General features: G+C 38.8%; 1 protein-coding gene across 10 annotated transcripts in view; it reads right to left on the bottom strand.

The window, feature by feature from the left end:
• The window catches only part of FAT3 (FAT atypical cadherin 3), a 400048-nt gene that overhangs the window by 119905 nt on the left and 265389 nt on the right, over nt 1–14754 (bottom strand). For all 10 annotated transcript variants that reach the window (XM_077173992.1, XM_077173994.1, XM_077174000.1 and 7 more), the window contains exon 4: nt 14453–14514. In XM_077173992.1, coding sequence (XP_077030107.1) covers nt 14453–14514 — 62 coding nt within the window. The remainder of the gene's footprint in view (nt 1–14452; nt 14515–14754) is intronic.

A 14754-nucleotide genomic window follows, 5' to 3' on the forward strand; every position in this document is an offset into this window, starting at 1 on the left:
AATGTGGGATTTCCTTTTTGCTTTAAAGAAACAGCAATTTCATATGCAATTATTTTCTTCAGCACGATTTTTTTCCCCTGTTCAATCTGTCACACACATAGCCAGTGATCCTGTGAACAGCGATGTACACGAAAAATTTTCAGAATGTGTCAAGACCATACTGCCAACATAAATAACTAGGTGTGTGTATGGGAACAAAGTCATTTTGGGGTAACGATACAACAGGAAAAGCTGTCCCCAAGTTATAATATCCCAAATGTGTTGAAAAGAAAAAATCCTGTCCCAAAACCTTAATTTCCCAGAGTAACACTTGGAACACATTAAAATGTTCAGGTTATTAATATTAATTAATCAATTAATATTATTATAATTAATTAATTGCATAGTGCCTGGAGTCCTGGAAAGGGAACTTTATGTGTTGTAATAATAATAAGATGGTATTCCACTCCTGCAGTGCGGGAGGAATTTTAAAAGATAGCAACTTTTAAAATATTCTTAGCACTTCAATTCTTCTGCAGAATTAGTCTTTAACATGCATTTGGGTTTTGTAGCCACAGGATGGCATTCACTGCTGTGCAAAGGGTCAAGAAAACGTAAAATGTGAGTAGAGCTCAGGAAGCATACTTTTTATCTGCAGAAAGGAAATATTTCATCAAGAATGATTAATATAAATTTACTGCTTTCTACTGATGACAGCCATTGATTCAAGAATGTAATACAGAAATCTTAACATTCATAGCCCTTAAGGTTAATTTTCTTACTGCATGGGTACCATGGCCCTCAACAGATAGATATCTTGCCTGACGCCAGTAAGCTGTGACCCTCTAAAAATACAGAGCAGCAATTCCAGCCTGGGACACCAGCAACTGTTTAGAACACCTCAGTTTCACTTCCATGGTTTATGGAGTCAAAGTCACTCTTTATTGGATTTATACAGGCTCATAATTTACTGCTTATTTTCCCATTAGGGCAGTGTATGGGGTAGGTGTTGACACATAGCATACCAACGGGAGGACAGCTGGACCGAACGGATGGCCAAGGTGACCGATAATTGGACTGCAAATGTCAGAGAGTGGGGTTGAAAAGACAGGTATATCAACCCACACATACTTTTCCCAGTTGTGAAATGAAAATTAAGAGCAGGGACAATCAGCTACTAGTAGTTACAATTTATAGAACTGAGTTTGAAGTCAGTGGGAAGCAGCGCCCAATTAACGGGAGCAGAGGCGTCTAAAGCCACTGGTGAAACGACTGGATTTGGAGTGATAAGCAGGAATGTCAGATGGAGACACAACCAAGTAATGCTATTAACCTTTGTGAGATTGCCTCCCTGATAATGTGGTCTGGGGGACAATAAAACACTGCATGAGACAATATGCCCAATTTGGGAGTGCAGGACTGATATATGGGAGAAGGTGGTGAATTTCCCTGGACTCATTTTATGGGCCTCCAATTAGCCCTCACTAGGTGAAGGGAGCAAAAGGAGGAAGCAGAAAGAAGGAACCTCTAATGAGTTGCTTTGTTGCCTTTTAGCAGAAAAGATTGAAAAAGTAAAGTTTCAGGAGCTGCTTTGCTTTTGAGACTGTCCCAGGAGGTGTTAAAGGGGCAGGGTATAGAAATAGCCGTGTTGGAAATAGCTGCGAGGAAGCTCCTGATTTATGGGAGGTCTTGAACAGCAGAAGTACATCCTGTCAGGAGCAGTGCAGGAGGTGTGATCCCTTGGCACAGGCAAATCAGATATGCCAGCTCCAGGCACCAATCCCCAGGGTCAGTGCTGGGTCACTGCTGCAGATGTTCACTCATGATGTGGAGCCCTGGTTGACACTACCTAGAGATGATGCCACTGCTCCCTCTGAGAAATCCCACACAAAATATATACAAACTTGCTCTCCAAAAGTGCATTCAGTTTTGGAAATGGAGTATTAGGAGCAGATCTAATTCACAGATTACTCATATGACAAAACATGTAAAACTGATTTACAGGCTTAGTGAGGCAGTTTGTCAATCAAGCGAAGTTCAAGTGCAGTTCCTGTTTTGGTATGTAAATCTGGTGAATGTGCTCTCAATAACCTCTAGAAAATAGAGCACAAATGTGCAATTTATTCAGCTACTACCTTTTAGGCATTCAAGGGCTAGTGGAGCTTATTGCACTCCAGAGAAACCAGGGATATGTCTCAAGTCAGGAAGTCATGAGGTAGCTCTCAGCTATAGCTTAGAGAGGGAAGGGGACACCAAATTAACTCTGCAAGAACTGAATGAGCTGAAAAACAGCCCACAGCCCTGAGCTGGGTAATGTGCTTTGTCAGGAAGCTGGATAAATGACTGCCTCATGCTGAGCACTGTGCTGCAGCAGCAAAGATTTCTTTTGGGACCTGAGCAGCTTGCTGGAAGTTGGGCATCCGATCACCACTGTGATCCATCATCAGGCACCCTCCCAGGGCTGCAGAAATAACACATCTTCTGTACACTTCAGACTTCTTTTTATTAAAAAAGCCACAGCTTTCAATTGATACTTTCACACTGAGAGTCAGATATTATGAGAATTGAATGCCTGAAGAGAAGGCATTCAAAGAAAGTATTATTTTACTTTTTAAATGTCATTCCCCAGCTGAGGTGCTGCAGAGAAGACTGCACTCAGGCAGTATTTAGCGTGTTGCAACAAAAATAGTGAAAGATCCTTAACTGTACACACACTTGGTAAATGCCAGTAAGAAGGACAGAACAGGCTTTAGTATTCAATTCAATCCCACAAACATATGTCCAAAGCTACACAGAGAGAGTTTGTGCATGTCCATTTGAACAACAGGGTTTTGGTGAGGAGGATAAGGAGTAAATGCAAATTAATCTCACGTGTCAGTTAATATTTTGATTCCTTCTGCTACAAATTATGGTCTATTGAGACCATGCTAACAGACATCCCTCACTGCCTTCTGTCCCTCTCAGTCATCAGATACCATGCCATTTTGGCATACTTTGTTGTACTAGATAATAAAGCTCTGCTTAGCTAAAATGTGTGGTCTAAAATTTATGATTTTGTGGAAATTTTCCAAGTGTTTTTTAAACTGTGGTCAAGTGTTAGGGTTTTAAAAAAGTGTGGCAATGTAAAAAACCATGTTTTTATATTCTCCCCGGTTTTTTTTTTCCAATGAAGTCTTTAAAATCTGAGAGTTAAGAACACTTGTTTTAGTTTATACAACACCTTAATAACTATCTGGAAGGACAGTGGAAGACAACAAAATACAATGGGAAAACAAGATCTATTTAAGGTTGTGGAAGAAAATATGAACTTATTTACTGGTATCTGGATTAAAGATAATGTGCTGGATCTCAGAAAAGTCAAAGCCATGAATTGACAGGCTGCTATTAGCAATATTTGTATTTTTTACTTTCCCAGGGAATGTGAGAAAAAATAACTCATTATTTTGATTCTGACATTTTTGCTCTCAAGTGCTCATGTTAATCCTTGCTTTTGAATATTTAGAACATTCCTTGCCAAAGAAAGTATTATTTTTTGCCAAACCATAAAATGTACTTCAGGACTGCTATGATAACATTTTCAACGTCTCCGTATCATGAGAGATTAGCAAACAGCAATATTACATTTGAGAATGATGAGATTAATCTGTATCTTGACAACTGAAATTTGTTAGACTGTGAAAAGAAAATTACTGGTTTTGAGGGCCGATTTCTTTGCACTTGATGCTTCAGGGCCTTTGTACTTTTCTGTTTAAATCATATCTTCATAAAAAGCAAAATAATTGTTTCGTCTCTGATTATTATCAAGCTCAAGTCAGATAAGAAAAACATTAGGATTCTTATGTGCTGTGATAATATATTTAGGGAGAAAAAAAGTGTCAATTATGCTTAGTAAACGGATTCTCAACCCGATTAGAGGTTTTATTATCTCTAGGTATCTTGTAAATACCTTAATTTGTGTCATGTTGCAAATTATGCTGAGAACTCCAATCTTATTTCAGCACATTTCACACAATGATGCACTTTTGCCATAACAAATTACTTTTAAAATGAAAAAAGAAAACCCCAAATGGCACAATTTTTTCAAATCACCACTATTTTGCTTGACATTTTCCTATTCTGTCCAGTATATCCTTCTTGATCAATATGAATGTTTAAGGATTATATGGTGGGAGGGAGAGTGTGGTCATGTGGGAAAGATCTGAAAGATCAGAAAAAGAGGGAAAATACATTATATTGAAGGGCATTACAGGCTACAGTGAGAAGACTCTCAGATGTGATGAGGCTCAAAGAAAATGTTGTGCATTCACTGTGTACTGGAAAAAGGTTCTCATCAAGTGCATGGACTAGACTGGTGGGGGCAATTTTGTGAAATGTTCAGCTTTTAATGTATGAAAATGATAAACCCCTGAAAAAGAAAAGCACTAAGGGAAAGACAAAAAAAAAAATTTCAGAGGACAGAGCACTGACAAATCACACATGTGTCAAATCAACCCAAAGGTCACTCAAGACAGCAGAATTGGAGAGTTAGTGCTGGGATTCCTGCACAGGGTATTGCAGGGTGGTTGGATTTGGTGCATATAAATGGTGGTGGCAAGTGAAGTTGCTGTGAAAAAATTGCAGAATCAACTTTTTTTTAGCAATAACAAGCCTGAATTTGGAACAGCTGAGAACAGATCACCCTGGGAGAAAGAACAAATGGATGCAAATCTTGTTTAAGGGCATTTTTCTAAATGATGGATTAATTAAAAGGCATACTAGGATTTCCTATGCCCAGAAAGGATTTTAGTACAGATGCAAAGCATTCCTAACTGAGGAAGAAGATGCTCCCCTACCCTAAATTCGACTCTCAGCTTGGTCTTAGCTGAGAAGGCAGGAAAATGAGACCTCTGCAAAATGTGTGCATGTGCATGCATGTTTATGTGCTCAAACATTACAGACATAAATTAACAGTCTGGCAGCTGATGGGTATTACCCATGGTACAAAAAACATGATATTGCACTAAAGCAGACAATTCACATAACACAAAGGCTCTGTATATCTAAAATAGATTTGAATCATGTGAAAGATTTCCCGTGGCTTCTGCAGAAGATTAAAACATTGGTACATTCATATAAAAATGTGAAAATTTAGCAAAGCTGTGCACCGTGCACAATGAGTCTTTGTTTCACCAAGCACAGAGCCTGGCAAGAGAGACACCCAGAAAGAATATATAAGACCAATTTGGGCATGGTAGGTGGGCTTCAGCCCATAAAAAAGGGAGCTACAGATCTTAAGAAACATACAATGAAGAAAAAACCTGTTAGCCCTGAGCTAATCTATGAGCTAATCCCTCAGTGAGAAAGCAACATTAGACTAACCTTCTTAATCCTGACTGAAAAGAAAAGCTTGATGTAGATTAACCACAGAATTTGCCTGCACAAGCTTAGCATGAGGAATGAGTTATAAAACAAGAAGGAAGACCACTAATACATCCCTCTCTGTTTCAACAGCATTTAACACAAGTGCAGACCTAATTTCGAAGTATGCAATAAAACTTGATGTTTTAATAATACTTTTCCACCATCAATTTGCATTGATCTAATGCTCTGCTATCTCATAGTTCTGCAAAGAGAAGAGAGAGGTATTGAGTATATTTTAAATTGCATTTCTCTCATGTATTCACTCATCCATTTCCAACACACCTGAGGAAATGCAGCCATGGGCACCAATGTCTAATTCTTTTATCCTCGGATTATTAGGGATAAGTTTAGGAAAATCATTGCTACTGAAGCCAGACTAAGCACACCACTCAGGATAAGCAAAGAAATTGAACTAGCCCCCAGCACAATACTTTCCCCTCTCCACAGTGACATCACACATGTCCTAATATTATGCTAGTTAATCATAAGGTAACTTTCTTGCCCTACACCATGATGCTGAGTCCAGTAAGATTTTAATTAGGTCCAGAGGGTCAAGGAAGTGCTGATACACCCCTAGGCTCCCAGGAGATGCTCAGAACCTTGCAGGGTGACTGACTGCAGGCTGGATTTCCTTCCTGACACAATTGTATCTTTTCTGCTATGCGCCTTTAAAAGATTTGGAAAACGCCTGATAAGATAGCATGCAAAGTCTATAAGCTGAATATCTCCTTCCATGCTTCCATGCTGAGGTGCTTAGATCCAAGACCTGCTGCTAGAATGCTGTGGGTCTACAAGGAAAATCCTAAAAGAGGCATTTTGATGCCCAGCATGAAAAAGCCAACAGAGCTGCGCTTTGTGGAGATTCATTTCTTCATTTCATGACCCAACGGTTCAGTGATTCATGAAATCTGTAAAACAACCTCCCTCCCTCTGCAAATGTCAGATATATGCAAATCATTCCTTGACTAAAGCAAAACTGTAAGCAATCAAAAATGTGATTTTTCTAATGGGACACAATCACCACGGTAGACAGCAGTGTGTGAACCAAAGCCTCAGCCCTGGGTGACTCTGATCTTGCCAAGCTCTTCAAAACATGAACTTGAATGAGTACCTGCAAAATGATCTCTATCTTGATACTGGGCTAGATTTTCATCTAAATAGGTAATCAATTAGTTTTTTATCCTGGATCATAATACCAATTGCTCCCTGCCCATTTCTAGCAGACTCACTGTCCAATGAAACATGATTTAGTAAAAAATGTATTTGGGGCAGTATTCCACTGTAGATGGTACATCTCTCATCATACGTCAATGAACTGGGAAAAATCAAATCTTTTCTATGAGCTGAGGAGGGAATAAATAATATACGAGCTGTGCTTTCTTATTTTAATACCAAATAAATTAACACAAGCTTACACTACACCTATAGAAGGTTTGTAAGCTCTGGCTCATCCCTGTAATCATCAAGCATTCACAACAAAACCCCACAGCTTTGCATATTGAGTTATGAAGATTTTTTACTTAGGAAGCTCATTAAAGATAGAAAAGATGAATGCTTTTCTTCATTATTATTGGTATTTGGTATCAATAAAATAGATTACCAAAAAAGCATGAGATTTTTATTGCTGGACTAAAATCCTGCCATGTAAGAACTTCCACACAGTGTCAGATTAGCTGGATGGCTTAAACACTCTCCAAGAGAGGCCAGAGTCAGGTACTCAGATATAAATGATGCACTGATGGGGTTGTCAGTAGTGTATCTGTCCTTGACACTATCCTGGCGTTAGCATGTGCAAAACAATTTTAAGAGAACCAAACTAATAATGAGAAAGTTAAAAGAATGAGATTATTATTATTATTATTATCTTAAAAAATAAAGATTGAAATCAGCCATTAGCATAGGTAAAAAAGTAAACAAAGCATCCTCAGGGTTGACTTAGAAGTCTACAAATTTTATGGAAATGTCACAGACATTCTTTGCACACCCAGTCTCTCAAGGCTATTGGTATTTCATAGAGTAAGTGAAATGAGCTGAGGGTCACTGCTATATCACTATTTGATATACACAGACCCATTCTTGCCCTTTCCCTTTGGTATATATATTGTGTCATCAGAATTGTGGGCATATTTTCCAATGGCTATCTGAATTTAACATGGAATATTAGGGACTTTAAACACACAATTCTTTTTTTTTTTTTTTCAATCCAAGCTTAATTTGTTCCATTATTATAAATTTATAAGAAGATATTTTTTCTTATTTAATAAGAAAACAGAATTAATATTCTATGTGCATGTAGAAAAGTGTTATTAAATTCAGTTTTCCCAATGCTTAGGTTCTGTTACTTGTGTTACTTCTCAAGACATTATCTAAAATAATAGGACATTTGGGAGCTATTGAAAATTTGTAATAATAAAAGAGAGTCATCTGTAAAAACACGCTGCCTTAATTCTTTTGCTGTTTAAAATTCCTGTTCATATCTCTTGCACAGAGACCACTCACTTAACAATGGAATTAGTAATATTTTCAGAGATGCACTTGATAATTATTCATCTTACCAGATCACGTAAGTCAGAGACAACAGTCTAGCTGAGGAGACCACTTGTCACTGCAGACAGATGGATCACACCAGGACTCTTCCCTCATTTTGCTGTGTAAGACTTTCTGCCTAAATACACATGAGAAGCAGTGTGCAATGTCATATGTAAATCTGCCTCTGAGGGATAGGTTTAACCTCCAGTCACCCCCTGCCCTTGGAAAGTTGTTGGCTATTTTTTTGAAGAGAGCAGCAGAAGAAGACGGGGTGCAGGAAGGAAACCTGCATCATGGGGTCAGTGAACTCAGTTTGTGCCCCCTAAGCCCAGAGCCTCGTGTCTCTGCTAGATCCAACACCACACTGGCCAGGTGGATTTCCCCTCTGCTGACAACCCCATGGAGAGGTAATATGAGATGAACATGTTTTTGATTTTCTTTAGAACTGTTTGTTTTCTTCCATTTCTTTCCTCTTCACCCTCTTTCTCTTTTTCTTCCTTTCATTTTTTTTTTTCTTTTTTCCCCTTATCTTTGAAGATGACATTAAAGTTCAGTGTAACTATTTGAAGATGACATTGATACATCTTCCACTGTCCTTTTAGAAAGCTGCCTCTATAAACAAACCATTCAACTAGAAATACTTTCAGGTGTCTCAAAAATAATTAAAATAGTTCTCTTATTTCCAGCAAGCACAACCAGTAATACTTTTTGAACTCAAGCTGGAAAGAAGAGGCTGTTTACCTATATTTTAAACTTCCCTTGCATTTTCTGATAAGCTTCAGTGTTAAAAAGGGAAAGGCATGTGCCTTTGGACCCATTTAAACCTCAGACAAAATGTTCAATCAGAAACACTGCCTCATTTTTACACCATCACCAGCATGTCACTGAGAAAAAATGCAGCTTTCTCTGCCAAATGTGGGCAATGCTAAAGAACCATGAAACAAATGCTTACACAGACTTGTAATCCAGGATTTAAGCAATCAATGTGCTGTAGAGCACTATTCAGCTACATAAACCCAATGAACTCCAGCTTTTGTAATTCTCCTGTAAAAATATACATGAGCATATTGCCACACAGCTGCCTATATTCTTCAGAAAATGCTGCAGCTTCTCACAAAGGACCACTGACTTCAGGCATCACCACTAGCAAAGGCTACAGCCCAAGTGAGCAGGCTCAACAACACAATAAAGTTAAATTTGTCAGCTTCTTGTGTGGGAGATGCTGCAGGAAAAGAGGAGGCTGGTGGAGAACACAGGCTGGTCCAGTGCTGAGCCACCAGTGTGGTGTTTGTGGGAAGAACTGAGAGGTAGTGCTATTTTTAAATGCCACTTAGCAAGTTTTTAAACTCCTCCTTCCCTGCAAACTGTGGCCATAAACTTCATGGCAGCATCTTCCACAATCATATTCTGGACCAAATTCCAAGTGGAATAAAATTATAATCCCTCTATCAACATTCCCTTCACATTCACAGCTCGCCATTAAATGAGTGGAAATTTGAATTCTTTTTAGAAAGCTCCAATTACAGCAGATTATCATGTTTCCCTCTAATTACTGCATATAAATACATGCCATGTAACACAGTTTATTGTACCCTTAGTGTACCTACAGTAAATAGAAACCAATGTGTTTCATTCAGCCCATGTATTTTGACACTCACATCAGATTTAGCAATTTGTCTTCATTACGACCCCTTGCACTGTTACTGCCATCCTTCTCAGTGCTGTGCTGGAGCTTTGCAGCAGGAAGATTGATGAAGCCTGTGTATACTGATTTGTGACAAAAGCAGGGCACTTGAGAGACACTGTTACCATTCTGATAGCACTAAGAGGGCTAAAAATCAGCTGCAGTAAGCCAATACTCGGCTCCCACTTCTCCTCCTCTTCAATTAGGGTACATGACTTGGACCTTGAAAGGCTAAGGCTGCTGTAACACTATTTTTAAACCTATTGCCTTCAGTTGCTTTGTCACTTCTGAAGAGATTTAAAGTTCTGACCATGCTTATTAACAGCTACTTTTATTCTTTAGAGACACTTTGAATAGACAGGTTTTTCACTGTGACAAATGTTAAAAGATATTTTGTGAATGAATCTGCAGTGGTAAATTTAAATAGCTATTTCAGTGTGTTGGACCAACAGATACTACGGATATAATTTTCAAAATTGGCTAAATGTCTGAAGAGCCCACACTGCATGTGCTCATCAGGGAGAGACTAAACAGCCTCAGCACTTTAAAAGCACCAACTATTATATACCATTATCAAGAGGATGGAGAGGTCATCTCTCACTACAGTCAATTCACCCCTTCAATCATGAAGTTCCAAAGACTGTTGCTAGAATTGCACACTGAAGCCTGTAACTCTTCTGACTCATTCTTTTGCTAAACATAGGTCTTGACACAGCAATTCCCAACAAGCTGAACTGCTCAGTGGTGGGTGCCTTTTGCAGAGGCTTTGTTGGAAGCATGAGTAACAAAGGCTCTGTAACAGAGTGTTTAGGAACTGCTCAGGGTGAGAAAATGTGCTCAGATCCATTTTCTGGGCTGAATGTGCAAGTTAATGAATTGTAGCCTGGATTCAACAATCCTCTCCCATCAAGTTGCCCATGTACACTGGAAAGCAGACCAGGAACTATTCATGTTCTGGAAATCTCAGAATCAGCTGACACCACACAAGGGCACAGATCCTGCATGAAATGCTTTAATTTTTATGCTTATTATAGGACCTCCACCACTCCTCCAGCTGTTTCAATAAAATCACACAGAAAAATCACTACAGTTTGTAAAACTGTCAAGCAGCATTAGGAGGCATCTGCAAAAACTGAGGGCAGAAAAAAAACTGACAGACTATTTTTGTGAGGGTTTTTTTCCAAAGCTCAAACATTCTCCACTTCTAGCTTCTTCTTTTTAGCAAATGAGCATAAAATGAGAAGAGAATGTGAAGTATTAACAGAAATTATTAGAAGACAACACATATCCTGAAGAAGGAGGAAGTAAAAGAAGGAAAGAAGAGGATGATGTATTCAGTTATTGAAGGAGAATAAAGCCAAATCATCTGAAACTTGCACCTCACTTGAAAATACATCACTATTCTCATTCACTTGCAAGGCAAGCAGGTAGCTCTCAGGATTACCTTTCCTACTTCAGAATTTATTTAAATACTTCATCCTAACGACAAAATATTTGAGAAAGTCTGTGAAATAGAACAAATGCTTTTGTGTTGCTTCATGTGAGAAAGTAATGTAATCAAGTGGTCATTTTTCTCCCATTTCAGGCAGAACCAGTCCATTAATAAGAATTCACTAAAGCAAGAGACCATCCTGTATAAAATCCAGTGACATCCAATTTAAACCTTAGCAGTAAAATTCTACCTGATAACAAGCACTGAATACAAGTTGCAGCTTTGCAAGGCATTTTAAATGTGTCAGAAAAAAATTAAGCCCTCAACTTGGGAGCTTAAAAAAAAAAAAAAGCATTGACAATGCCACAATCAATGAAAAACCTGGGAGAAGCAATACTTTTTTTACCCCCTTGCTCCAAAATGACAAAACAAACAAACAATACTAAAAAAATATCACCAGAGCAAACAGAAAATCCCAATGATTATAAAAGGGAGTAGATTTCTGCCTTCTTTGTGCATCTTTTGGCTCAGGGTCTAGACATGTTTCTGCACTCAGTCTAGAACATACTCTTGGCAAGTGTAAGTCCTGTGACAGCAGCTTGAGTTACCATTAAAAAAATCCATGTGGACACAGGTCCAGACATCTAAAGACAATTAAAGGAGGAATGATGAAGAAATGCACACCTGACCTCAGCCTCAGTACTTACTTTGCAAGAGAATTCTCATGCAACTTAGAAGGAAAGTCACCTTTCCTAAGCATGGAAGCCTTAAAAATACACATCCAGTCCTTGCTGATAATTCTTGTTTCCTCAGATACAGACAGGGACAGACAAGTCCAGAAGAACAACTCTATGCCATCACAAGCGGTGGTCTGGAGACAAGCACGGGCACTACACACAACCACAGTGACTAACATCTGCTACCTTGTATCGCTTCATTTTCCTAACAGCTTCTGTGAAAGAGGTGGAAATACTGTTAACAATGAAATTTGCTAAGTAAATGCTGGCAGGTACTTACAGGGTATAGCATCTCTGTCAAAGACAGGCTTATTAAAAATAATTAAAAAGTCGTATCTAGGAAAGGTCTCTCAGTGGCTCAGGCAGACACTGGGCAAAGGGGAGCAAGGGTTGCTTGGTCAAGTACTAATCAGAGCTTTTCAAAGGGAGCCAAGTTTGCGCTCCTTTACACCAGACCGACTCCTGGAAGAAGGGTATGAAATGAAGCCGGAAGGGAAACACTGTACGACTGGGAAACCACGGCTGTCTTGGCAATTAAGACCTCCCCAGGGGGTTAATTACACACAGACAGACAGGCATTTCAGAAAACCCTTCTCAGTTTGCTACAGGAACAAGCACAGCTTGGCCAGCCTGGCTCTGGATCCCAGCCTACGCGCGGATGAGCGGCCGGAACGCACCTCCCAGGAGGCAGCGATGGGCAGTGTTTCAGCAGCAGCTCAAAGGGGCAACTTGACCACCCGGGCTCTGGCTCCACCACTGTCCAATTCCTTTCCCACTCACTGTTTCCAGGTGGGCTTTACAATGTGGTCATATCTGCACTTCTGCAGGACACCCTGCTCCTGTGCTTCTCCTCTCCGTAGCCTGCTCTCCACCTCACTCCCCATTCACAAGCCTTGGAGCAGTGTAAGACACAAATTTCCCTCTACTGCATCTTCAGCCCCCAAAATCTTGCAGACTGTTATTTTTTCAAGCAAGATACAATTCAGGGGAAAGAACAGATTAACTAGTATTGATGACTAAAGCTGAATTCCTATAAGTAACTAATTTGTTTTCTTTTTACTATTAATAGTAGCACTACCCATCTGTATGGGAATCCCTTGGAAAATGTGTATTTGGCATGTTTCGCTGAGACCGCTGAGGAAAACACATAAATCACAGAATCACAGAATCACTGAATCACTGATGTTGGAAGGGACCTGTGGAGCTCATCTAGTGCAAGCCCTGCTAAAGCAGGTTCATCTACAGCTGGCTGTGCAGGATCACATCCAGGCAGGTTTTGAGTATCTCCAGAGAGAGAGACTCCACAACCTCTCTGTGCAACCTGTTCTAGTGCTCTGCCAGCCTCACAGAAAAGAAGTTTTTTCCTCATATTCAAATGGAATCTCCTGTGTTTAATTTTGTGCTAACTTGTTGTCCACCAGGATTACCTGGTCCTTCTCTGCAGAGCAAAGCAGACTTACAAACCCAAGATTCTCCTCAACAGACACATTTCAAATCAAGGCCCCTTTCATTCCATTTATGATTTTCTCTGACAGTGTAAACTGGAAAGCTTGAAGTTATTGGAATACATGATTACTTTACTAACTTTACAACTTAAATCCTAAAAAGGGAAAAATCCTTGTATTTCCCTCCTTTTTTTTATGACATGGAATGTGTGAGAATCTACAATGAATTATCAAGAAAAAAAAACCCAGCCCAAACTTGTATAGTAATAATCAACCCTTCTCTCCTGTGTTCTGCACTAACCAGAATAATTTGGGATTTCTAGCAGATAAAAAACCTAATGAGTATGCTAATATTATTTTACTACATTTTGCTGTCAGAGAGTGATTGTAGTGGGAACTGTTGAATCCAGATGTTTTTTAGCTTGTATGGATTTGAAGAGCATTTCCTAGTAGAGGTGATTGATTATGTGGGACAATATGGTTCTTTTTACTTGTACCAACAGGAATCAAGAATTCCTTACTTCACAAATAGACAAAAGAACAGAGTCAAGGAACTTTTACCCAAAGGAAAAAAACCCACAGCATGGTGTACAGCAGCGTGAAAGAAAACACATGTGGCAAAACCAGTGGTTTACAAGTATATCATTCCATATCCAACACATGTGAGCTCCTTATAAAGAGAAACATTCATTACAAGGGCCAAGGGAATGGTTTAGATACTCTTTTGTAGAAGGCAATTTTCAACCTGAAAATTATTGTTAACAGTCCCGATAAGTGAAAGCTAAAAAAAAAAAAATAGATTCTGATAATGCAGTGAATGTTCAAAGTTTGCGTCCATCCAAATTATCAGGTTGCACACTAGATCCAAGATGTAAAATTTAAACCAGTTTAATCTGGAGACTAAAAATCTTGGCAGGGTTGGGGTCATTCCACATATTTTTTAAAAATATTTTGCTCTGGATATTCTAAATTTCTGCCCCAAAAATATTTAAGAGCTACAATAAAGGACTTAACTGAAGTAGATTAGAGGTGGAAAACAAGTGTTCAAGTTTTTTCAATTTTTTTCCTGTGCTTGCAAAGTGCAAAATGTTTTATTTCTTCTGTATAATCAGGCAATTCCCAGCTTTGTGTGATTCTGTTATAAATGAGGAGAAAGGAGAATACCACTCTCCTGGAACAGCAAGAAGTGATTTTAAACGACAAAAATCAGCTAACCTCTTAACATATATTTTCCACTTAAACTTACCTCTAAAAAATGTTCTGCTTGCTGTTCCCGATCCAATTTTCTAGATGTTGTGGTAATCAGACCTGTGAAAAAAAAGGATGATATTTGATTGTCAATATCATTGAAAAATATATATCTTTATCAATCTGAATAGAAATTAATTTTTAAAACAGTCAAAGGGGAAAAAATCTATTTGAAGCTATATCAGACACAGATATCTTGACATCTGTCAAGCATTTTATTTCTCAGCCCAACCATGATCACTTTCTGACCAGCAATGAATCTTTAAAAAAAAAAATGCTGCGAGAAAAATAACTGAGAAA

Source organism: Agelaius phoeniceus, chromosome 2 (assembly GCF_051311805.1).
Source record: "Agelaius phoeniceus isolate bAgePho1 chromosome 2, bAgePho1.hap1, whole genome shotgun sequence".
Classification (NCBI taxonomy): domain Eukaryota; kingdom Metazoa; phylum Chordata; class Aves; order Passeriformes; family Icteridae; genus Agelaius; species Agelaius phoeniceus.